The 25035-nt window shown below is 38.2% G+C and overlaps 1 protein-coding gene across 10 annotated transcripts in view; it reads right to left on the bottom strand.

Annotated features, from left to right (window-relative positions):
• The window catches only part of PHF3 (PHD finger protein 3), a 61704-nt gene extending 44964 nt beyond the window's left edge, over positions 1-16740 (bottom strand). For 2 of the 10 annotated variants that reach the window (XM_068183737.1, XM_068183738.1), the window contains exon 1: positions 16540-16558. Coding sequence is in view for 2 of the 10 variants with exons in the window: in XM_068183729.1 (XP_068039830.1) it covers positions 6766-7009 (244 nt within the window). In the remaining 8 variants the exon portion in view is untranslated. Of the gene's footprint in view, positions 1-6765; positions 7035-10434; positions 10527-16539 lie in introns of those variants that run through there. The other 8 variants (XM_068183733.1, XM_068183732.1, XM_068183734.1 and 5 more) reach the window with 6 other exon arrangements.
• Positions 16741-25035: the final 8295 nt, after the last annotated feature.

Raw genomic sequence — 25035 nt, 5'->3', positions numbered from 1 at the left:
GCATACAGTAAGAACAATCTACTCGCAAATTTAAAGCAAAGTTTTTCCTATGGTAAAACAAAAGCATGACTATCTTTTAATTCTTTAGCAATGTAAAACTTAAGAAAATAAGTCTTACTTCCTGGTGAAAGAGGAGATAAGGAGAAGAAAACATCCCTAAATATATCCTCAAAAACTATGATGCTTATGAAGTTTTATTTTTATTAACATAAGACTTTCCTCGATTATTTTCAGCCACAACCAAGACATAAATACTCAGTTTTTTGACATACTGACCATACTATCAAGTGTAGAAATAAATTTCTTCTCTGTAGATGTTAGCCCTGGCTTTCTTTTGCTTAGGTAAACTCACCAAATAGAATATCACTGTTGTTCCTGCTTTGCACTGCTGTAAAACGCTACGTCCAGCTGAATAACACTAATGGCAGGAATGTGCAAATCCACAGTAGATTCCATATAAGCATCACAGATTATATGGAAGTGGTTGAACATTTTAAAATTTCTGCATTGCACGGGAATAACAACACAGAGATGTAACATAATGCTTCAATGAAAAGAACAGTTACAGTCTAAAGCAGTAACTAACACATCTAGGTAAGCCTTCAGAAGAGCTAATAAACTCCAGTGAAACAATAAAACATATAAAGATAGTGATATTTTGTCAGTAAATCTCAAGATTGTAAATGAGGATGGTATACTTTCTCTGAGAAACCTTTTTCCTATTGACATTTGTGATGCATATGTTCAAGAAACGAGATTAAAAATACTTTCTGTTAAAAGAAGATAAATTTTCAAGAGAAATTATGTGACTGATGATGTAACTTACATAAGGAAACATCAAACTCCACTCCAACTGTTTTACAAAAATTTGCCTGTAACCAACTGAACTGAGAATTTGCCTGCAAGTACCTTGAGCCGACTGTCCAGTGCAAGAAAAGAATCACAGTAAGTAACATGAAATATTAACTAAACACTTGCTCCCATTCTCCATTAATGCCTGTGTTATAAAGAGGTAATTTTACAGTCTTTAGAATAAAGATATATGAAAATCAACTAGGATATATAAACTGAATACAGCATGTATCTTGTCAGAGGACTGCATGCCCATTTTATTAAAAAGATGGAGCTACATCACAAGCCTACTGAATAGTGGTTCTTTAGTGACACAAGCCTCTTACATTGGAAATGAGGAGCAGAAAAACACGAATTTCAACAACAAAGCAAAAAAAAAAAAACACATCAAACCAAGCACTTTAATGTAAATTAATTAATTTTATTAAGAAGGGAGTCTTCATGTATTTACAAATCAGAGAGCTCATCTGAATTGCTTTGCAAATCTTAGTACAGATCCAACCTCTCTCCACCCATGAAACTGATCCAAAGGCATAACTAAATACTTCAGAAAGACCTAAGCTGGGGAACACAGGTAGTTTGCCACTCACAAACAGAAAAAGGCACAAAATAAATATTCTCCAGGTTCTCAGTAAATTTAAATTTTATACAGAAAAGTTACTACCTTGGTCATAAAACACTGTGTAGCTGTTCATATGGACAGCTTGGAATAAGGAAGGCATAAAGAGGTAAGAAAACTAAGAGAAACAACTGTAGATTAAATTTTGGAATCTCAAAGTTACATTCAAAATTACTTCAAATGAAGGAGGAAAAATACATGTACATTTGGCTTTAGTGAAAAGAGGCTGAACTGCCTAACACAGCCAGACATCATGCCAGCTAAAGAAAAGAGTATTTGTAATCAGAAAAATTGGTTTGGCTTCAAAGATTCAGTAGGTAATCATGATTTTAGCAGAGGTAATGCTGCTTTTAACAACAGGCATGAAAACACAGGCTAAAACTAGAAAATGCAGACTGCACTTTAGGGAAACACTTTCTCAGCAGCTATCCAGAGAGACAGAGAAAAAAGGGCAATTAAAAAGATGTCCCTAAGACATTTTGTACATTTTGTGATTCTTACAGCATCAGTCTACTTTATAATTTATGGTAAGTAACTGATTTGGTAAACATACCCAGAAACTAAATTAGTTAAAAGCTTGGTTTTAATATGAAATCTAGAAATGTCTCCAGATGATATGCAATTAAAATTCCATTCCCTGTATTATAACAAATCAAACTACCCTACTAAATGACATTCTGAAAAGCTACACAGTTCATGATTACCAATTTAATTTTCCAAGAATTACCAGTTTGGTACGAATGCTAAGTTATTTAGCTCACTGGCATGCAATGAGTATGACCTGCTATGCTCACAAGTGGATAAGCTTCCAGCACATCTTCCAGCAAGAACAGAACAAAACAGAAAACCTATCACTAGGGTACCATTCAAAGTTGAAAAAAGTGTGTTGCTCTTAAGAGTTCTGTCATATTCTAAACTTCAGAGTTTCCACTTCTTATCAATGAATTGCTCAATAAGGTAAAAAAATCAACACAACCCCAAAAGCATGCTTCCACACCCATGTGCACCACTCAAACATTTAAGATGGCCAAGAGCTGTTCTACACAACATAATTTTCTACATTGGTCATGCACAGCTTTTAAGAACAACCGCCCAATCAAACCAACAAAAAGAAGCAGAGAGGCACCTAAAACATGATTTGGGACACTTCTTATTGCTTCAAAAATTTGGATTTCATTTATTTCTCAGAAGTTTCATTTTGGCCAATTCTATCATTTAACTGGCAAGGAGAGCAGTTATATCAATTTCTACTATCGATACAATGTCTTTCTGCTGATACCTACTTCAGGACATGAAGAGCCCTCCATAACTGCTAAGCTCCTATGAGCTGCAGTGAATAAGATGTAGATAGTTTGAACCTTGATTCACAGAGATAATAGAACTTCTGAACTGTGTTGTAAGACCAGCATTCTCCTCAGTCTAACTACATAAACCAGCAACATAACTACATCTTTATAGTTTAGCAGTTGCCCTTCACAAACACATTCTAAAAGGATTTCAGCATAATTTGACCTCTATTCAGCTTGTGAGAGTTGTGAGTCATGAAGAGTTATGTCTACCTCTGCTCAAAGCCATAACCAGGATCACCCACAAAGAATCTTGTTCCCTTCTCTAAATATGTAATTATTCAATCAAAGCTAAAAAGATAACCCCATTCTATTACTCTAACCCTGTTCTGCTACTCAGTGGCAATTACAGAGCAAGCTCAGCAAGTTTGGTCTGTTCTGTCTTTGGTTTCTGCTGGTCTTTGTCTGACCAAGTGTCATCTAACTAAAGAAACTATCTTAATCCAGCACAATCTGGATTCAGATCAAGAGCTAAACATGAGTGCTTTATTGGTACTGATATAGTTCTGCCTATCAATACATAGGCAACAAACATCCATTGTCGTAGTCCTTCTATTTGTCATATACTAGTACTGCTGACTGAGACGCTTAATACAAAAAAAGCATGGACCTGGCGAAGTGAGTCCAGAGGAGGCCACAGAAATGACTGGATGGCTGGAGCACCTGCCCTTTGAAGAAAGGCTGGGAGATTTTGGGTTGTTTGGCCCGGAAAATAGGTGGACACCTCATTGCAGCCTTTTCATATTTAAAAGTGGCTTATAAGAAAAATGTGAACAGACTTTTTAGTATGGCCTGTAGTGGCAGGACAAGGGTAATGGTTTTAAACTACAAGAGGGTAGCTTCAGATTGGATGTAAGGAAGAACTTTATTATTATGAGGGTGGTGAAACACTGGAAGTGGTTGCCCTGAGAGGCGATAGATGCCCCATGCCTGGGAACTTTCAAGGTCAGGTTGAACAGGGCTCTGAGCAACCTGATCTAGTTGAACATGTCCATTGCAGAGGGGCTGGACTAGATGACCTTTAGAGATCCCCTGCAAACCACATCATTCTATGATTCTATGCTATTATTCTCCCCAAGAGATGCAGTTATAATTCAACTTACAAAACCTGTGTTTTCTTCATACATGTCTCTGTATTTCTTATAGGCATGTACTTGAACTGTCTAAAGGACATACAATCAGTTGCTACCAGTATCCATCACATACAGTCAGGTAAGAGGTAACTCACCATAAAAAGAGCTTAGTATTCACAAAAAGCTTAGCTCTTGATGAATGATGTGCAATATAAACCCTAAAACTGAGCCAAACATATTGATGAGTAACAACTTTGGATCAGGCCAGTAAAAAACTCACAACAAAAACTGATGTCCATGTAGCAGTAAGAAAAAGAGCAGGAAGCAAACCCACACTCAAAACCAACTTAAGAGCAAGCTTTCGAAAACAAAAACACATGATTTCCAAAATAAAGCAGAGAAAATGTCACAATCTTGAGAAACAAGGCATGTAGGTAAGAAGTAAGCCTGAGTCAAGCCCTTCTCATACACTCATGTTCACATAAGAAATTTCACACTTACACAGTCAGGTTAAAGGCATATAAAGATAGTATTTTGTTTATGCATAGGTTTTCTACTCCTGAACTCAGCTCAAATCTGTTTTCAAAGAAGTATTAGCGAGCCATGCCTTCTGCTCCTCCATTTTATCTAGAAAACCTTGTTATCATTTTAGCTACAACACCTGTCCTCAGTTTAGCTATTACTACCTTTATCTCTTCAGCTTGCCCACAGCAATCAAATAAACTGTAGCATGAAATCTGCACCACTTTAAAAGTTCTACAAAACAGAATACATTCCAGTTATTGAAGAAGCATCAAATATGATAAATCTGTCCTTTGCTGGTCCTGTGAATTAATTTCCATGAGCACTTCACTCCTTTTCTTAAACTGTTTAATAGTCTAGGCATGGATTATGCAAAATATAGAATATATTAAACAAGTTTTGTCAAGAGAGTTATGCTTTTTTACTTTTTAGACAAACTCAAGTGGGTGTGCAGATGAGCTTCCCCCTAAACTGGGAAAAATAGTTTTTGCAAGGCTTAATTCGTATGAAGAGTACTACCATCTTGAATAACCACACAGCAGACTACATCAGCAGTGTTAGATCACCGACAGCGTCAGACAAATCAAATAAATCACAACTATATGAACTTTCAAGGAAAAAAGACAAGCAAAGAAACCATACTTCAAACTGATACTCATTATTCTTAACTAAAAAATTTTAAGCACATACTGCAGTCCTACCAGTCCTACCAGAAAAAGGACAGTTCTTATCAAGACCTAAAAAGAACAAGTAACAACAAGAACATTTCCTGTTCTTTCAGATACCTACATTAATTCCAAATTACACATTTTAATTTCTTTACCGAAATGTGGCTTTCTTGGTGCTTTCAGATTTAAAAACAAACCATTAAATTAATAAACTATGCATAAATCAAATCAGCTTTGAATCCTTTAGTCTTCTGACAGCCTGAAATAGTAGCCCCCAAGTAAACACATTAGCTCAATTATTTTTAAGGACTTTAAAATTAATTGTGATTATTAAAGTATTAATAGTATTAATTATTGCACTGCTGATCATGTTCAGGAGAAATACATGCCAGGAAGCATCTGAAAGTTTCTCCATACCTTCCAAAATATCCAGATGTACCCTATGAGTTAATTCAAGAATTTTAAATGCAGTACAGGTTTACTGGAGGATGCACAGGATGCAATATAACACAAGAATTTGCAAGTGAGGTGGAATTTGGTTTAACTGTGTACATTATACAGTCTTATGCATATTAAGAGGGATATAATTTTTGTTTGGCAGGTTACAGACAAAAATGTATATAGGAATACAGACTATTGCAAGAGTACACAGAAGCATTAAGGATGGCCTCAAAAATGTTCTTCTGAAGTAGGAAAAAAAATGCCAAACCTCTTGTTTTGGCTTGGTAGCTCACTTTTTCATTGCTTTAATCAACATAATCTTTGATTTATAGTTTTCCATTATGTAATACCACCTAATTTAGTGAAGGTGAAAATTTAGTCTGTTAGTAACAGTAAAATAGGTATTATATACGGAATTATAAAGATTTTCAGAAACAGTCCATAAAACTTACTCAAAAAATTAAATATTGATAAAATCATTTAACTGCATTAATCTACTACACTTCTAGTAATGAAGCTAAAAAATTATGCTTTTTAAACTTCCAGTCAATTAAAGAACACTACTAAGAACAGAGTATATTTTTGTCTCTAGCATCAAATTCAGTGTAATTATTTCAACTCTTCATAAATATTAATAATTTTAGGGATTGGGGCATACTTTTTTTTTTAATCTTCTAAAATTACTCAATAAATTCTAAGACATTTTTTTAATTAAAACTTTGCTCTATATTGTTCCCAAATCAGGTATTCCAAACAGTAAAAAAAGACTTTTATTATCATTCCAGAGTCTTGAAGCCAACCAAAGCGAAACACCCAGAAATCCAGAAACAGCTCAGTACCAGAAGGCCTAGCACTAACAGAGTAACCTTGATGCCAGAGCAGTAATTTGTACAACTCTCCTGCTCCTACTGCTAATCCAGAAATATGGTATTTTTTAAACCAACCAGTGACTTCAGTGATCAGACACAGTACCTACACTAAACAACTCTTGACTTTCACTGGGAGTAACTGACAGACAAAGCCTTGGATATTTCCAACCCACATAAGGAGCTTCCCTCTATTGCCACACTACAAAATTAACAAGACCTGCACATAGTTTACATGCCAGGTATGTATGAAGTGCATCGAAAAAGGGCAGCAAGGCGACAGAAATCCCAACTTATTATTTCTACATTATGAAAAAGGGTTGGTACTAGAGTGAAACTGTATTTTAAATTGTAATCTTAAAAAATTGTAAGATTTACCTGTAGAACAAGGCTTCTGGAAATTGGGGTCATTGCTATCCAAAACAGGCAAACAGAACTGGGCACTTGCAGATCCTAGCATAGGATCCTTATCGCTGAGCATGTTCTTCAGCGAATCCTCTAAGACATTTTGACTTGTACTAAAATCCTCACAGACTTCATTCTCCAGGTGGGATTCTAGAAATAGGGCATCATCTAATTGTTCAGTAGGAATTAAATGGTTAAATGTATCAACTACATCCATGAAGACTTCTGTGTGTCTTTCAGTCCTATAGAAAGACAAGAAAAATACCATAAGAAAATAAGCTACAAATTGTAAAACACCTAAGACACCAGCAAATTTTTTGGCTCTTGTGTTTTATAAAGAATGCTTAAGGTATTTCAGAATTATAAAAACAAATAAAAAACTGCTTATGGCTTAGTATGGCTCACTGCATAACTAAAAATCAATTCCCTAATTATTTTTAAAAGAAATTCCATACTAATCTCCTCTATCAGCATCCAAGTGCTGACACTTCTATGGAGTGTGAATAACAAAGGTAACTAAACAACTCCTTTCTAAAATTTGTATAAATCTTAACCAGCCCAAGTGGGTAGGACACCATAGGAGGATATCAAGAACAAGTGAACCTGGAGACAGCAGCACTGTAAGTATGACTGTCCTCTTTTTAAATGTAAAAATGTGAGGTCAGCTTCCACTAACATCAATGGAGCTGAGAAGGTTCCAGAGCCTGCCATACTACTAATATGGCATACTACTGAGAAGAACTGCATTTCTGTTCAAAGAGCAACTACCATGAACTTCATAGCAAGTTTGTATTTTTAAACAGCAAGGTTTTATAGCTATTATTTTTCATCAATCAATACAGTCAATAAAATTACATAAATTTTATACAAAAATCTTATCTCAATCAAGTACATGAGAATTCTGAGCTGGCATCAAAAGGAGGAGCCTTTTGAAACTTCAGTTTTGAAGAAGTTTAGGTGAACTTCTAGAAGTCTACCTAAGGAATTGTATACAAAGATGGCAACTGCATTTTACAAAGAATTCTTTATTTTCTAGATCTTTGCAATGCTGCAGAAGTGCAAATACTGAAGCAAAGACTTATCTAGTAAGTATGTATAACTAAACAACAGAATGGAAAAAATGTCAACAAAACGCTTCTTCAAAAGTTTTGCTTTAGCATATACTCAAAGTGGAGAAAGGTAACTATAATAAATATGATCAGACAGGTAAGAGAAATGGAGCAGTGCAGTACCGCCTGGCTTAATTTGGCATACAGGCTAGTCTGAAAGCCAGTTTTTGGCACACAAGGCTGTTAAAGCTTTTGGAAACAGCCAAAGGACAGAAATACTTTCCTGCTCCTTCTTTCATCATCCTCCTCCCATATGAGACAAATATTTTTTTAGAATGAACACACTAATTAAAGGAAAATGACAAGTGAGAATTGGAGTTTGCAGTGCTTGAATTACTTTCTAAATGGTTATTCCAGCAACCTGCCACTAAACAAATGCAGTAGTTACTAATGCTTAATAGAACATTAAGTATGCTTCCTAAGACACACCAATAGGGCATTTCTGTTTTGACAATCAACTGGGAATATCCTAGCCAGATACATGTAAGGGCTCTGCTACAATTTCAAACTTATTGGTGCATTTTATTTCAGAAATTTACAAAAAACTACAGGTTTTAACACGAACAGTGTTTCATTTTGTTTGGGTGGTGTTTCTTAGGGGTTTTTTTCTTTGTTTGTTTGTGGGGTTTTGTTGGGTTGTTGGAGTTTTATTTTCAAACATGACAGACTTTCTTCCTTCTCCCATAGGTCAGCTCAGAAAAAAGCAATGGCCATATACAACTGTGTCTGCAGAGCATGGTATCTTTCTAATTTCTACACACTAACCACAACAAAGCTGTCTAATACACAAGGTCCTACTGACCAAGTAGCCAGAAGGAAGGAAAGTCTGGCCAAATCACATGCATTTCATAAAGAGATAATAGACTTCAGCAGCAAGTCATAATTTGAAAGCAACCTCACCAAAAAAATTGACTGCTTTTATCAAGCAATGCAGTGCATCTACATATGCACTACACCAACTAGCACCTATAGCAGCCAACATGGTTTCTGAAGTTCCAAATCTGGCAACAAATGAAGAAGCAAACTAACAGAGTAAGTACTATGCTTCACTGTATAATCTGTTTTTATTATTATACCGAGTAGTTACAACAATCCGATACTACACAGGATAAAGTACAAGAGATGCACTAGCTCGAAGTTAAGAAAATAATTACAAATGCCCCAATACAGTACTTTAAAGCACCTGTAATGACAGGTTTTTTCATATTAGCATTACATGAGCACAAGATTAACAGCCACAGGACAAAATTATGGTGAACCCTGACATTAACAAATGTCAATGACACTGCAATAGAACTCCTACATATTGTGAGAATGCAAGAAACCTTTTGCATCCAACATTAAAAAGTGGCAGAAGTTTTGAAGACACTTAACATATACTAAGATTTTTTTTTCTGGATAGGAGTACATTTATATATTTTTTACTCCAATATTGTTGCTCCCAAAGTAGTTATGATCACTTCATAAAAAGCAATGTTAAGAAGCAAAGCTTGAGAAGAATATTAGCTATTGCTACAAAAATCCCTCCTGACAGAAATAAACCCGTCTTCAGTAATGCGATGAAGAGAAAGATTACCTACAGTTTTGTAAGACTACCATGCTGCCATTCAGAACACTAAAAGCACTTTTGACAGAAATAACTGTCAAAACAACTATACATGCAGTGGCCACAGACACCTTCAATGAGACCTAAGTAACTAGCAGAGAAAATTCAAGAGGAATTTTACTGAAAGCTTTATTCCTGGAGCACGAGCCTATGATCAAGTATAAGTTCTACCCAAATTTTGCATCAAAAAGTCAGGGGGCTTGCATAAAAGTACTACTACCACAAAATATAATCTTAAAGAATTTGTTCTACCATTTTTAAAACACAAAGTTTAGGCCAGCAAAACATATAAAACTTTTGTTTTGCCTAGTTCAAAAAAACACTCTGTGATTATTTTCATAATTTGTATACTACCAAGCTATTTAAAAAATTATTTCTAACATTACTAGATTAACTATCATAAGAAGTGTAGAATCTGTGGGACTGAGGATGGAAGAAAAACTTCTTTAGCTAGACAGCTGTTAAAAACAGTTGCTGCAAGAAAAAAAAATCTTCCCCTGCACAATGCCTTCAGTGTATGAATTTTGAATGGTTTATTTTGCATTTGAAACACTTTGAATGTAGGAAAAATAGCCAGAGGTACAGGTAAAATCAGTCAAAATTTTCATGCTCACTTATTCCTAAAGATAATCCTAACCCCTCAAAGGAAGAATGCATTACACCACTGGAACACAGCTGTGTCCTACACTTGAACCCCAGTGGTCAGTGCCTCGGTCAGGCTCCCAGCAGATGCACACATAATCCGAAACGTATTATGCACACAGAACCAGTGAGGAGTGCTCATAAATGAGGCAAAGGAGCAAGTCCCAGCCAGGTTCAGTTGAACTTCTCCCACCCACTGGCTCCTGGAGCATCAGAGCATGTACTGAGACTGTTATAGCACAGTAAATAAAATACAGGAGGAGTCTGGATAAAAGAGGACCTCACCATCAAGAAAAGCTTGAAGTATAAAGGGCATTCTCCTCAGTTCACTAAATACATTTCTCTTAGACCTTCGAAAATTATTTTTTTCTATCAGCCTCTCCACTGCAAAAACAGAAGCAACAATTACAGAAGTAACACTGCAACAACTACAAAGTAACTCACCAACCAATATCTGTCATTAAGTCATCCAACATTATAAACAACCTTGTTAGAAAGCACTACAGTCAAATATGACTTCTAGAATTTGCCCCATATTATGTTTACCATGAAATTTCTTCATGCTCTCAATATAATTTCCTTTTACAGTTTGAGTCTTTCAGTTTAAAAGAAATAATTTCTTCCACTGTTGAATTAGTTTATTAAGCCAGGTATGCCATAATATTGCCTCAAATCCCAACAAATCTGGTATGAAATAAACATGCTGTAGGATCTGCCACAGCAGATTTTTATCTTCTCCCCATTTACCATATTTTCATTACATCTTTAACAGTTCCACATGACTTTTAAAATTAAAAGGTAAATAGCTAGAACGATCACTTGTTAAGAAAAGAAACTAATCTCAGAAGGGAAGGAAGACTAGAAACTAGACAAAAGATGTTGTAAATCTTCAAGCTTCTTCATTGCTTAGTTTATCCATGAAAAAGGAAAGTAATTACTTCAGTTCAGTTATATTATTTTCTTAATCACAACAGAGAAAAATAATTTAGTGGCGATCTCCAACTGCATCCCCATGTTTCAACAATCTTATCTAAAATCCACCTCAGGCAGGGGCAATCACAATTTGTATTTACCACTAAGCATTCCTTGTGTTTTCCAGCTGATGGACAGGCCAAACATACTCTTGATTACATTTTAAACTAAGTCTCCCTTAAACATCAGCATGTGAAAGTGTTTAATTTTTCAATTACATATTTAGATATATGTTAGATATACTTGTCTTGATATTTTTTCTTTATTTTCCTTTACATCCATTTTGTTCATTTTTTACAGTACTTCCACATCAATTATTTTACTAAGCAAATGTTAGGTTTGACTGTAATTGGTCTCTTTCCTTCCCTCTCTGACCAGGGGGTGAATTTAATATATCAGTTTACCTTTTAGACTTGACTTTCATATAGCTTATAGCTTATATTTTAAAGTTAGTAATATAAACTAGAAGCTTCTGTATGTTTAATAATTGTCAATTTAAAAATAAATCTAGTTTATGAAAGTCCTCAGCAGTTGGACTTGAAAAAAATAAAATATTTCTACAAAGAAATTTTACCAAAAAAGAACTGCCTGAGTTGGGAACAAGGAGAGATAAAAGCCTGAGGGAACCTAACGAAGGAAAAGAAAAAACACTCTCACACTGCTTGTTTAGGATATTCAAAACCCTAGATGTTGAATAGCCTATCTACTTTATTGACCTGCCTGAATAAGTGAGTCTGAAACTGCTGAAGATAGCATAGCAATACTACAATTCCTTCCATTTCACCGAAGTACTTTTCTGAATAGTGTCTGTCACTTCCAATTCGCTGAATCTGTCTAGTGCTTTCAAAAGCTTTTGTACATCTAGTTATTGACTGCACTATGAGGGAGACATTGCAACGTTCAAAACACAAGACTTGGTCTCTGGACCTTGTGCTTATGCACACCAAATGACCAACAGCAAACACTAATCATAACAACTCTAACAGACTCCATTAAAAAGATCCACATTAAATTTATTTCTTCGAGTAGTAAACTCTGGTAGGAGAGTAAACAAAAGGAACAAGTTACTTGGACGATTATCACCTTAGATGTCAAAACAAATGGGCAAAGTTGACTCAGCACTGTTACAGAAGAATCAGTAAGTAACAATAACTGACAAAAACTTTTCATCAAAAGAGGGGAACTGCCTCCTAATTGGCATACAATTAGGTAATAACACAAGCAGCTTAAAGAAAAAAAAACCTTGCTCACACTGTGTGACAACTACTGTACCCAAAAGGAACACTCAAGGTATGAAATGTCTAGCTTTGTTCACTGGAGCTGTGATGTCAGACCACCCCATGAGCTCACTGATACCTTGACACTTAAAACCCACCTACCAAACGATGTTACTTCAAAGCCCTGATGCACGTTTTACTACCATCCTCCTCCTTCCTCCTAGACAAACTTTAAAGTTTAAGCTCACAAGTACCTAATTGAAAATTAATGCTAAATTGCCATGTATCCATGTTGCCATGCTTTAAGCACTAGAAGCTGCATGCATTATGGTCATGGATATTACAGCATCAAAAACCAGAACAGACGCCCACGTCTTCTGTAGCAAGAGATTTTACCCAATAGTGTTCACAGTCCAAACACATCATGGGATTAAAGAGAAAATCAGTATCAGACAGTGCATCAGAGGCACTGTCAGTAAGAAGATATCAACTTGACAACTTTTTGGCGAGTTTACAACTCTCACACCAATATGCTTTGTGCTCAAATCCCATAATCTGGGGCAGTCTTCAAGAATTAAATTAACTCAAAAATATTTTTGACACAAGCAAGGTGATCTACAAGCATATGAATGACCATCTAGCCACAAAAACATGTTTTTGGAACTGTTAAAAGAAGACTTCAGCATCATTTGTCCAAAAAAAAGGCAGATATAATACTTGCATAGAATATGGTTTACTGAGCTTTAATCTTTAAGCATCATCAAATTTGACCCTCCTCATTCACTTATCTCCCAAAAACCAGGACACTGGCAAAAACCTGCCTAACAGGAACATGTATGCAAATAGGCTTATTTGAATCATCAATATTGCCATAAAGGAGGGCCAGGTACACTTTGCTGACAAACTTATACACTGAAACATAAACCCATTAGGTATCCATATGCCACCTGTTCCCTTATGTAAATCCCCTGCCTATTATTTATTAATTTAATCCCTCATTTAAAAATTAAGATCTAGCTTTTAGTGGAATCAAAACAAAGCCCTGCTAAAGACTAAAAAGCAAGAAATGTAAATCTGAGCATTTTGTTAATTGTTAAGAAGCTCTTCTATACTCTCTTTGTGTTTACCTCACCCTGAAGTCTTCAGATACCAACTGACACAAACCCCTTGCTACTAAAATCTCAACAGACATAATAATGACCACTCAAAACCCATCTAGAATCTAAAGTTATGTGCTGCTCCCCTCAATGACAGAGCAGATATCTTACTACTTGCTATCATGGTATTTAAGAGAGCAGACAGCTCGAGATACTTGTTTTGTTAAACCTTCCCTATTCAAAACTCATTCACCAGCCATAACTGTATGTCAGTGTGTACCTCAGTGAACAGAAAAGTAAATTTCCAAAGAAGGATTTAATTAGAAGACAAATGCAGAAAGAACAGAGAAACCTTCTCTTAATCATAAAATATCTAACTGCATAACTGAAAATCATCTTGACAGTTATGTTTTGAACAGTATAACTTCTCCTAAAAAAAAAAAAAAACTCTCTCCCACTCACTTTATAGCCCAAAGAGGCACACAGTGCTGCACTAAAACTTGTGTTATGTCAAAAAAAACCTTCACAGTGTGAAATGTGGAGTATGTAAATGTAAAATGAAAAGTTTTTATATTGTGAAACATTAAGTACTTTGTTTTCCTTTCCTGGACTGTCCCACCAATGAATACTCCTGAATATCGGAAAAATTAGGCATAACCAAAGACCCTACATAATTTTATGAGTCTCTCCATTGCTGTATACCTTGAAAATTTGTAAACTCACTACCAGGAGACATGTCACTGAAAAGAAAAAGATGAGGAGAGATTATATTTCCACCACTACTGCTATTCTCTTCACTCTTCCACCCTCAGGTTTCTCAACACTTGTTTCAAGTATTTTCAGCTGGAACATAGTAAAAAATGCTAAACTGTGTAACAGGTTACACTGATTATTTGTCAGTCACCAGAGAGAATATTTTCATTTCTAATACCTTTTGAATTTGTCAGTATCTTTCTCATACAGATTCATTTGGCAACACCTATTAGAATTAGGGTTTGTTTGTTGGGATTTTTATTAGCAATAGTTAAAAAGCTTAATGGCTAAGCCTTGTGAAGTTTTTCATAGAAATATGCCATCCATCACGTAGCTATACTGACACCACTCAGGAAAATGTGACAAGCTGTCTGTATTTTTCACTTCCTGCATCTATAAAATGAACTCTCATACCCCAATTCAGTGAACTTTATCATTGCTACTTCATAGTATTACCTTTTAAAAATATGCCCTTATCATAAGAAAAAGCTTCTAATATAATATGGCTCTCCCCTTAAAGCTTAGATTTAACAATATTTAGGTTGACTAGGACAAATTAATGGAAAAAAATTTTAAAAACAACTAAAGAAATTAATCAGCTCAACTCTTAGCATAACACAAGTGGTAGAGGTAAGCCTCTTTTTAAGAGAGAGATTGCAGAAATACAGTAGGTTAGAAATTTTAGAGTTTCTGTTTTTCTTAAAGCTTTCTTTACCACTGTGTTGAATTACCTCAGCTAGCTGTGTCGAATTAAATCTAGCCAGCATGGTTTGCAGTTAGGTGCCCTTTCAGTTTGCAAATGTAAAAGGCACATAAAAATTGAATGATTAACGGGCAACAATAGCTGAAAAAAATAGAGGTGTTCAGAACTCCATAATTATATGCATAATCTTTAAAGCCAACTACAGGAATTAAAAGCATAAGATGCTTGTTACAGAAAAAAGAAGAGTTTCATTGCAGGACATGTACTAAGTGTAAACACCAGTGGAATTATTCCAAGAAATAAAAAAAAAACATGTTTTCAAGACTCCCTTACATTGTGTCCCAAACCATAACAGATTAATTTATTTAGAAAAACAAACCATGAATTAGTGGTCCTAAAGAGATGCCATATGTTTAGCATTCTTACATTTAATCCTAAAATATTTCCACTATTTAGCAACACTAACATTCATTTTGATAAAAGCAAATGTGTAAAAATTACATAATGAATTAACAACTACATAAAAGACACCACAACTACAATTTGCATGGTATAGCTCCTGTCACCCCCCATTCCTGTCCTTCCTTACTGGTTCACTCCATAGGCTATTTTTACTAATTTAAACTATGCCACAGAGCTCTCTTCATCCAAACACTCCCCACACGGCTCTAACAGGTCTCCCTTGTGCACTCCATACAGAATGAACACTCGCAGTCACATGAACGATGCCCTTCTAAAGCCTGAGAGTTATTACGTGCATCCCAGTAGCAAGCAATAAACGCACTGTCTCAGAAAGAGCACCTCATCCTAGATTAGGATCTGGAAATACCACCAGGCCACCGCAGCACTGCTGATAACTACATTTTCTCCCGCATTTCCTACAGTGGGTACTATACACAGGAGTTGAACACAGAAATTGTTGGTAATGATAAGTTTAAAAGACGGGAGGAGGCGCCCGGAACAGGTCAGACCAAGAGCAAGAACAGCACGGTCCAAATTGGCAATTGTTTCTCTCGTCGGTATGGGACAACAAGGCATCGGCGGCTCAAAGGATGAGAAGAGACAAACGCAGGAGGATCGAAACGTAGCAACTGAAGGGCAGGGAAGGCGACGAGGGAGAGCTCTCAGCAGCAACACGACTCCGGGCAAAGAGCCTGCGGCGGGTCCCGCACGGACACGGGACGGGAGCGGCCGGCGCAGGCAGCGAGGCCGGGGCCAGAGCGCCATGTCAAGTGGCCGGACCGGGCCGGCCTGGGGCCCGCCGGTGGCAGCGTCCGCAACAACCGCACCGGGGCCGCGGGGCCGCACCCAGGCAGGGCGAGGCGGCCGGGAAGCACCCCCGGGGAGCGCCCCGGGGCCTGCGGCCGGACCACAGGTCGCCTGCGCACAAGAGCCAGCGGCGGCGCCGCCTCCGCGCACAGCCCGTGCCGCGGCCCCGCGGTGGAAGCAGCCGCGTCCCGCCGGTCCGTCCCTCGCCACCCGGCCGGGCCTGGCCAGCACAGGCCGCGGCTCTGCCGCCGCAGGCCCGGCCCAGCCCTGTCCGGCCCGGAGAAGGCTGGGGGAGGCCGCGCAGCGCAGCGGGGTCCTCCACCCCCGCTCCTGCCCTCCCTGCCTGCCCCGGTCGCCGCCGCAGCCCGCATTAACTCACCCGCTCCGCCGCCCAGAGCTGCCCCGCGGCCGCAGGGGAAGGGACGCGGCGGCCGCGCCAGAGGGAGGGAGGGAGGGCGGCGCGCGCAGCTCCGCGGGGGCGCGCGCGCGCGGGCTGCCCCCGCCCAGGTGGTCGCGCCCGGCTCGGCCCGGCCCGGCCCGGCCCGGCCCGGTGGTGGCCGCGTGCCCGCTGCCCGCCGGTGCGCGCCCCCGCGGCGTCCGGCGCGCCGGGCCCGGCCGCTCACGTGACGTCGCTGTTGGAGGGAAGGGATGGGGGCGGGCGGGGGCGCGCGCGCTGCGCAGGCGCCGGACGCGAGGGGTCGGGGGCGGGGCAGAGCCGCGGCACCCCGGGCCGGGCTGAGGCTGAGCGGCGCCGCTGCCCCCGGCCTGGACAGGCTCCGGGGAGGTCCCCTCGGCGGAACCAGCCCTCGTGGCTGAGCCGGGGGCGTCCTGGGTACTCTCGCTGGAGTCGGGGCCGCAGTACCCAGAGGCGCCCGGTGGTAGCCGCGGGCCCGGCCGTGCGCCTGACGGGCCCGCCTGGGCCCACGGGAGGGCGGCCGGCAGGCTCCGCGGGTTTTCCCGTAAGACCCTGGCTGAGGACACACATGGTGTGACTGGTGCGTGCGTAATGATGTGGCCTTTTGTCTTGGGAGAGCAACTGCCACCCCCCTCCTCGGTGCAGCCCGCATTACACAACCTGTTTGTTAATCTATCCCGTGCGCCGTCGGCCCCGGGCAGATTCCTGCAGCTCCCGATGTGCCAAGGCTCTGCGGTTCCTACGTGTTGGACAGAAAAGTCTCCGCAGTCGGTCGGTCCTGGGCAGACATGTCTCATGCTGCCTGTTGGTGCAGGCGCGTTTTCGCCTTCTTTTCCTGGTAACAGTTTCTGTACGTGCACTGCAGGACCTGTGCCGCACATTCACGCGAATCGACACCTAAGGGGGCTGTCGCGGTGTGCGTTTGTCGGGACATCAGAACCTGCAGTAATTTGGTTTCTACATAATGTTACCAAAGAGCAGGACTGTCTTTCCTAACTTGTATTACAGCATTAGCTGAATGCAGCATTCCTTACGCTGCTTTGAGTTGTGATGGCTGGCATAAAGTGCAGTGCAGGCTGGTTCTAGCATGTACCAAATTTGAACACCTCCAAAAGAGAAACTTATTTTTAATATTTCTAAGAATCGAATTTGAAATTACTTTATGTATTACTATATTAACGCTACCTTTACATATTCCTAGTATTTTGTAATGAAATACAAACAAGATGTAACGACAAAAAAATTCATTGTGTTTCTTTTAGTTTCCTTTTTTTCAGTTGTTTTCAGTCTTTGAGATTCTATTCTCTAGGGTTTTCTGTGGTGCCATGAAGGATGAAATACATTAAATGCTTCTCTTGCTGCCATCACACTAAGAAAGGAAGCATTAAGCTGGTAACACAGTAATATTTGCAGGCAATGCACAAGGTATTTGCAACAGTTTGAAGTGGAGCAGCTTTTAACCTATGCAACATTTTTTTTTCTCCCTGCCCTTCCAAAGGTAGTTTTGCACATTACCACAAGTTGGTTTTCTCCAGTTTTCTTCCTGTACATTCTGACTTTCAGAAGGTCTCTCTTCTTCCCAAAGCAAGCATCTTTAAAAAAACACCTGAATTCTTATGATGGTGCAGAACTGAGCTACTACTGGGCTGGCTGCACTAATTTCTTCAAAGGCTTTTTAGGCACAAAACTTTCAACAAGGTGCTAACCTGCTGAAATATTGTTGATATTATACAAAGAAATGAAATTACTTTCTGAAGCAAAATTCAGTTAAACAGAATTTGCATTGCACAAATTTTCCAGCATTCAGCCTTTTTGATTTCATTTCTTTTGGCACAAGCAGCAGGCAAAGCATTGCTGGTAATCTGATCATTGTTCATTGCTCTATTCAGTTTTTTCTTTACACTGTCAAAAGTCACATAACTCCAGTGACCCATCTCAGTTTAACAGAGCGTGTGCACTTTACTTTTGCCATGGCCATACTGTGCCACTCCATTTATGTAATCAACTTGACCATCTGAAGCACCTGTATTGCAGTTCAGCACAAAAAAGGGCACCCCAATAGCAAATTTCGTAGGTATTACCGAGGCCTTTGTATACAGTGGCACACCAGGTGTACACAATTACAACTGCACCATCTGCTATCTTCCCAGCAATATTTTTATCATGTAATCCCTTTAGATGTGAGCTACTTGGTAGTAGTCCAGATCTTGCAAGTTGTTTCCATTGAAGAGCAGCCTATTTAAGTCTCTTAGTGCCCTGAACACAAGAAAAAGCAGCAGAAAGCAGTTTCTTTGCTTATAGTTCCAAGTCTTTATTTAGCCACAACTCTTCCCAAGAGGTTTATGAATTATATTCCTTACCGTCTTTCCATGTTTTTTGGTCTAAATGGAATTGTTGAAAATATGCTCTATGCAGTCAGATCATCACACTGGTCTTAAACATGGCTTGCTTTTGACTATTAATTATGCTTTGATTGTCAAAATGTGGAAAGGAGTTAGATTGCTTCATATGCTTATCTGGATAAAGAATGTATTGGGTATGCTGGTGCAAAGCTGAGATATGTTACAGCAGTAGGCCATTAACTATTCAAACAATATCTCAGAGGAGCATCCTTCTTTTGTCTGCAAGATATTTAAGTGATTTTAAAACCCAAGTGCTACATTTATTTTGTAAATTGCATAACTTAAAATGTTACACAAAGCAGAGTTAGACTTCTGATATAAATTTATATGTACTACAGCACCAGTTACATTTATCTGCTGAGTTTACAATATTGAACAAAATATTTTTTTTCTGATTACTGTTTTCTGAAAGAGCCAGAAATACTACATTGGCACCCCTTACTAATTATATAACTGTTTTTCATAGCACACTGCCATGATTTTACCCAGGATGAACAGCAGACACTCTGCTCACAATACCTAGGATTTGCAAATATCACTAGTTCAGGAGGCTCCAGTTAGCTTGTTTAAGTCAATTTGAAGTTATTGTGAATTATATATTTAGCAAAATTTAAAACTGTTAGTTCCTCAGATCTTTTCTATTTCTTGTGTAGTAAGAATTGACTTTTTCTAACACAGAACAATAACAACCAATAATCTGAAATTTTCTAATCCCATAATGGAAACCCACATATTTTGGTAAAGAATATCTGTTTTGACACTATTTTCCCTTTAATTTCCTACCTCCTCCTTGCTTTAGTTAGTATAGGAACAGTAACATGTGCCCCCTTACCCACTTTTCACCAAATTTATGACATGATCATTCTCTTTCCCCACAAAAAGACTCATTAGCAGCTGCCAGTTGTTGGGTCAAACAGAAGTTACATGTCGTACTCTAGAAAGCAGCAGAAAAACATTCAGTTCCACAGGTGAAAAGGACGGAGGCTTTTAAAATTACCCATATAGCTTGGTGGACAAAGGCAAGGTTCTGAAGACAAAGGCTAAATTTTATGACTAAGGGTAAATTTTTGTAAAGAGGTAAAAGGTGTAGAAGCTACAAGCTATTAAGAATTACCTAATGCAATACACAGATTCAAGACTGAAAAAAAGACATTTTATCTCAGAAAATCAGACAGAATTGCAGTTATATGCAGAGATTGGTGTAAAACAGGAAAAAAAATTGTTTGAATGAAGTTTTTTAATGCTAGAGGAAAACAGACTTTGATAGCCAGCACAAAATATGCCTTTGAGACTTACGTCCCAAAGTAATTTGGGCAATTGTCTATGGAACTGCTGCTGGTTATGAATTCTCTGAATGCCTGAGATTTCACTCCAGTACTATTTACCTTAATTTTTATCTTCTGTGAAGGCAGTCATATGGTAGCCTGTATCCAGTTCCCCAGTACGTGAAAATAATGACAAAGTGGAAGGAACCCTGGTAGAGGGTCACTGAGATTATGAGAGGCTTGGAGCATAGAGTGTATTGTGCTTCCTCACCCTCATGATGAGACTGAGGAAGCAAAGTTCCTCTGTCTCAATTACCTGGCAGATGAATGTAGAGAGGAAGAGACAGAGTGTCTTGGAGGTCACAGTGAAAAAAATGTGAGAAACAGGGAAATTGCATCTGGGAAGATTCCGAATAGTTCCCAAGGGAAGAGTTTTCAGCTGGGGGACAGATATTGGGAAGGAGCGGTTATCTCTATCCATGAACGTATTAAAAACTTGATTTGATAGGCTCCTAAATAACTTGATATAATTGTGAAGTTATCCCTGCTTTGAGCATGGGGTTGGACTAGATCACCTTCTAATGTTTTGTCCAATCTAAATTACTCTACATTCTTAATGGCACAATTAGAGGGTTTCCTTCAAAAATATCCTAATGCTTCAACCCAGTAATATATGATAATTCTCTCAAATTCCCTTCCTGGACTCAGCTTAGAACCTCTTCCAAGGCAAAGGGCTTGGAATAGAACTGAGACCCAACTTCAAAGTAGCATAAATACTCTGGTAGTGCTGAAAGACAATTGAAACACGAATGTAAACATCAAGGGCTGTTGAATAGTACTTAATTTTTTTTCCAGTGAAGAAAACCAGGTAGCAACTAATGAAGTCCTGAAGGGAGTTTCGATAAGAAGTAGACAAGTGAAATAGAAATTACTAAGAATTTCTAGACAGGGAAAACAGGAACAAAATAAGGTCAAGAACTTCGGAGGTAAAGACTCTCAATGTATGAAATAAACCTTATGCAGCAAAGGGCTTACTCAAGATCAGGCAACTGAATGAAGTATGAGAATAGGAGAAGTAAAAATGGTTGTGATTTAACACAAATACGGGAAAGTTTGCATGCTCTCCATCAGGATAACCTTAACAACACAAAGTGATTGGATATTATAAAATTGTCTCACTGATTAGATTAATATGGGAAACAGCCAGCGGCTGCCTAGAAAAAAGTCTTCCCATCAGCAAAATTCTGTCTGAATAAAGACATAGTGCAGAAACACTCCATGTAGGGTGGCCTGAGGAGCATCTGAGCATCAGGGTATATAGTTCCTGCCAGGTACCCATCCTCCATAGTATCCTACAAGAAACTCCCAGTTAGAAGGCAGGGAGAATTAAGAATCTTGCTGTACAAAACCAAGGAGAGAGTAGAGTAGCCCACCCCTGGTACAGACAGGGGACCTGATACTGTGGAAAACCTTGTATATCAAGCATAAAGGGATGAGTATACTTGCAGTATGAGGGAACTCCATGGTCTTGCACATCTGCTATGGCCCTCTTGTCTATAAGTGCTTTTACTATGATGAACTGAAAGTTGTCATAGAGTTGAATTAAAATTTTAAAGGCAAGTTCAGGGTTTGCATGCCCTACCTAAAGAGACACAGATTTACTGGGGAATTGAAGAAGGCAAACTAAGATGTGTGTAGCTTCCTACTAGCACTGTGGATGTGCGTAACAATGCTGAGCGGCACTGTCCTGTTCAGATCATAACTACGCTCCTATGAATGGGGAAGAAGAGTTCATCACCTGCAACTCTCGCTCCTCTAAAGTCCAAATGTAATTCAAGTTCTGTCTTCTTCAGAACAAGTATCAGTGGAACTTGATGATAAAGCATGTGCAAATTTATAAAAAGGAGAAGAATCAGCTACTGCTGTTACTCCACTAATAAAGTGAGATTAAAGACTCTAGCCCACAGAAAATACCCATTCTACACATCTAGGTTTTTTTTACATACACAGGTTACATGTAGTATTGAGACTGAATGTCTTCTACTACATGAGTATTTCTGTCTTGAGCTTTCCTATGGATCTATACACTGGTATCTGATTTTCTTCAGCTACACTTCTAAGAGTCTTCATTTGAATCAGAAACTTGAAGCAGGCAACTTGATCTTCTGGCACTGTCCCTATCGTTTCTTGTCAGATCACTATTTAAACACTATTACCTCATAAAGAGACTTTCAACCAATAGGGAACTTGTGTTGAGATAATTACCAATGCATTAGGACAGTATGTATCAAAATTAACAGCAGTCATGCAGGTGACCATCAAGACAAAAATAATGCCACTTGCTGTGGTTACATGTAGCATAAACCCATATCAGTAAGAAAAAAACAGGTTATAATTGTCAATGGTTATTACACATTAAGAGCAGAGTATGTGGAGAGAAATACTTTACCTGACACTTTGAACTACTGCACTTAAAGAAGTTAGGTGAAATTTATTTAATCTACCTGTAGATACCAATACTGCAAATTGAATTTGCCATCCCATGTTCCCTTTACAGAATATGCTCTCATCCTTAGAGAGCTCTTCATCTAACATATTTTAGGTATCTCTTAGCATAGAAGATCTGAGACATATGCCTAAAGCGCAAAATTCCTTTCACTAAGAAATCTCTATTTCTTCAGTTAAGTCCCTCCCAGCTATTTAATAAACCCCACCAAATTTCAGCCTGATTTTAAGAGCTGAATTCAACTTGTGAAGTAGAACTTTTTTTTTTTTTTTACAGTAGGATTACACAAATACATACAAAAACATGATTGGAACATGATTTCTGGTTTGATAACTACCCCCATACTGACAGAAAATACTTGCTTATTAATGACACAGGAAAATCCCAGCAAATCTAAGATACTGTTTTGAGTACTATCTCTCAGTAATTATTTAAATCATATTGCACATATTAAAAAAAAAAAGGAAAAATAGTATTTATTAATGCTGCAGCAGTCAAGCACTCAGAAGCTTAAAAACATTTAAGGTAAGGTCACCCATAAACCCTTAGTCTGGCCCTCTCAACACATTTATTTAATTTTGTAAGGATAAACAATGCTCACATAAATGAGCAGAGCTTTACTACTTTTCTTACTGCCAAAGACTAAGTCTAACCTTGGATTCAGCCTCAATACCAAATTACACATTTTCTCATTGTTTCTTCCGTGCAATAAAGCAGATGTGTCTGATTACTTCAGAAATTACTGCTTATCTCCAGAACTGCTCCACTAGTTTAAGGACTGGAAAGGATTTTTATACATCGAGAACTGAAGACAAGGAGATTAGAAGTATTAATTAGTTTTGAGTACAGTCTGAACTGGCTCAGGACTGTTCAGAAACAGCGTTCTACATAATTTCATATATATTTAAGTACATTATTTACAGACTTATGTTGAAACTGACTGCTCAGCACTTTTAAGAATCAGATTCAAGAAAATCACATTCAGGTTTATACCTAACTTTGGATAATCAGTAACGAAGTACCTTGTTTGACTACCTTTCCTGCGAATTAAGGGACCATATGACAGAACAATATAGGGAATTTATCTGTTTTCTGCTGCACTAATTGCAAACTCTCACCCCATTTCCCATGAACATTTCTGCTACGTGCTAAGGAATGCTGTAAATACCACCACCATTTACATGCCACATTACATAAGCCATTAAGTCCACAGCGGAAACCAGTCTAAGAGATGACAGGAATGTACTAGAACATACCTCTTGAGAGGGCAAAGCAGTTACACATTCAAAGCATCCAAAATTAAATGTTACATTAAAGCCTCTTTTCCATGCCAGGCTTTAGCCTTAAGATACAGTAATTCTGCTTAAGTATTTATTCACTTGAATCTGTAAATATTTATACATATATATATATACACATACACTTTAGATGGAATTTCATTCAACTTGTTTTATGTAGTTTCTCAGCTATCCTATCTTCACAACATAAATAATGTTGAAAACTACCAGAATTGTTACGAAAGAGGAAAAGATTTTCTGTTCCTTAGAGTCAGGGAAAGAGTTCAGAAGTTGACTTTCAACAGACATGCGCTCATGCAAGTATTTCCTCTTGTTCACTGAAATCAACTTAAGTCCAGTCTCAGGTTTAGAGAACAAAGCTTCCATCACTAACTGAAATCCTGCTTACCCATGATGAATTCTGTAAAGACAGAGCAAAATCTGATCTATGTACATAAACTGTATTAATAATTTTAAGTAAAAAAATTCCAGGCATTTTACTTGTGGTTGTTTTACAGACTTCTCTTATTTTCATGGGCAACCAAATCAGAATTTCTAACTTGAATTGGATACTAATCTGTGTTAAACCAGTATTTACATCAATCAGTCCAGTATAATGATGAGTTACAGAATATATGAAAATTTTGTCTTTGCCATTGTTCCTATAATCTAGTCCATCTTGACAAGAAACATTAATGACTTTGGATGTCATTCCATAACATCTCATCTCTTCAGTCAAATGAAGCTCTATTCCATTAAACAAAGTACATTTTAAAACACATTCAGCTTCCACAGGAAAGATGATCCAAAGTTTATTTTACTGCTTTAAAGATTGTGCTATATTATATTATTTTAGGCATTTTTAAATCATACAGTGCTCTTTATAATGAGGCTGTAACTTCTCCAAAAGCAATCCTTCAGAAATCCCATTGACTGATACTATGATCCCACCTCACTGTTTGGAAAGGAAGAGATGTATTAACCAAAGTTTAACTCCAAGCATTTACGAG

This window comes from Anomalospiza imberbis, chromosome 3, assembly GCF_031753505.1.
Source record: "Anomalospiza imberbis isolate Cuckoo-Finch-1a 21T00152 chromosome 3, ASM3175350v1, whole genome shotgun sequence".
NCBI lineage: Eukaryota > Metazoa > Chordata > Aves > Passeriformes > Viduidae > Anomalospiza > Anomalospiza imberbis.
Note: the sequence above shows the minus strand (reverse complement) of the source record. Positions and strands in the feature narration are given on the sequence as shown.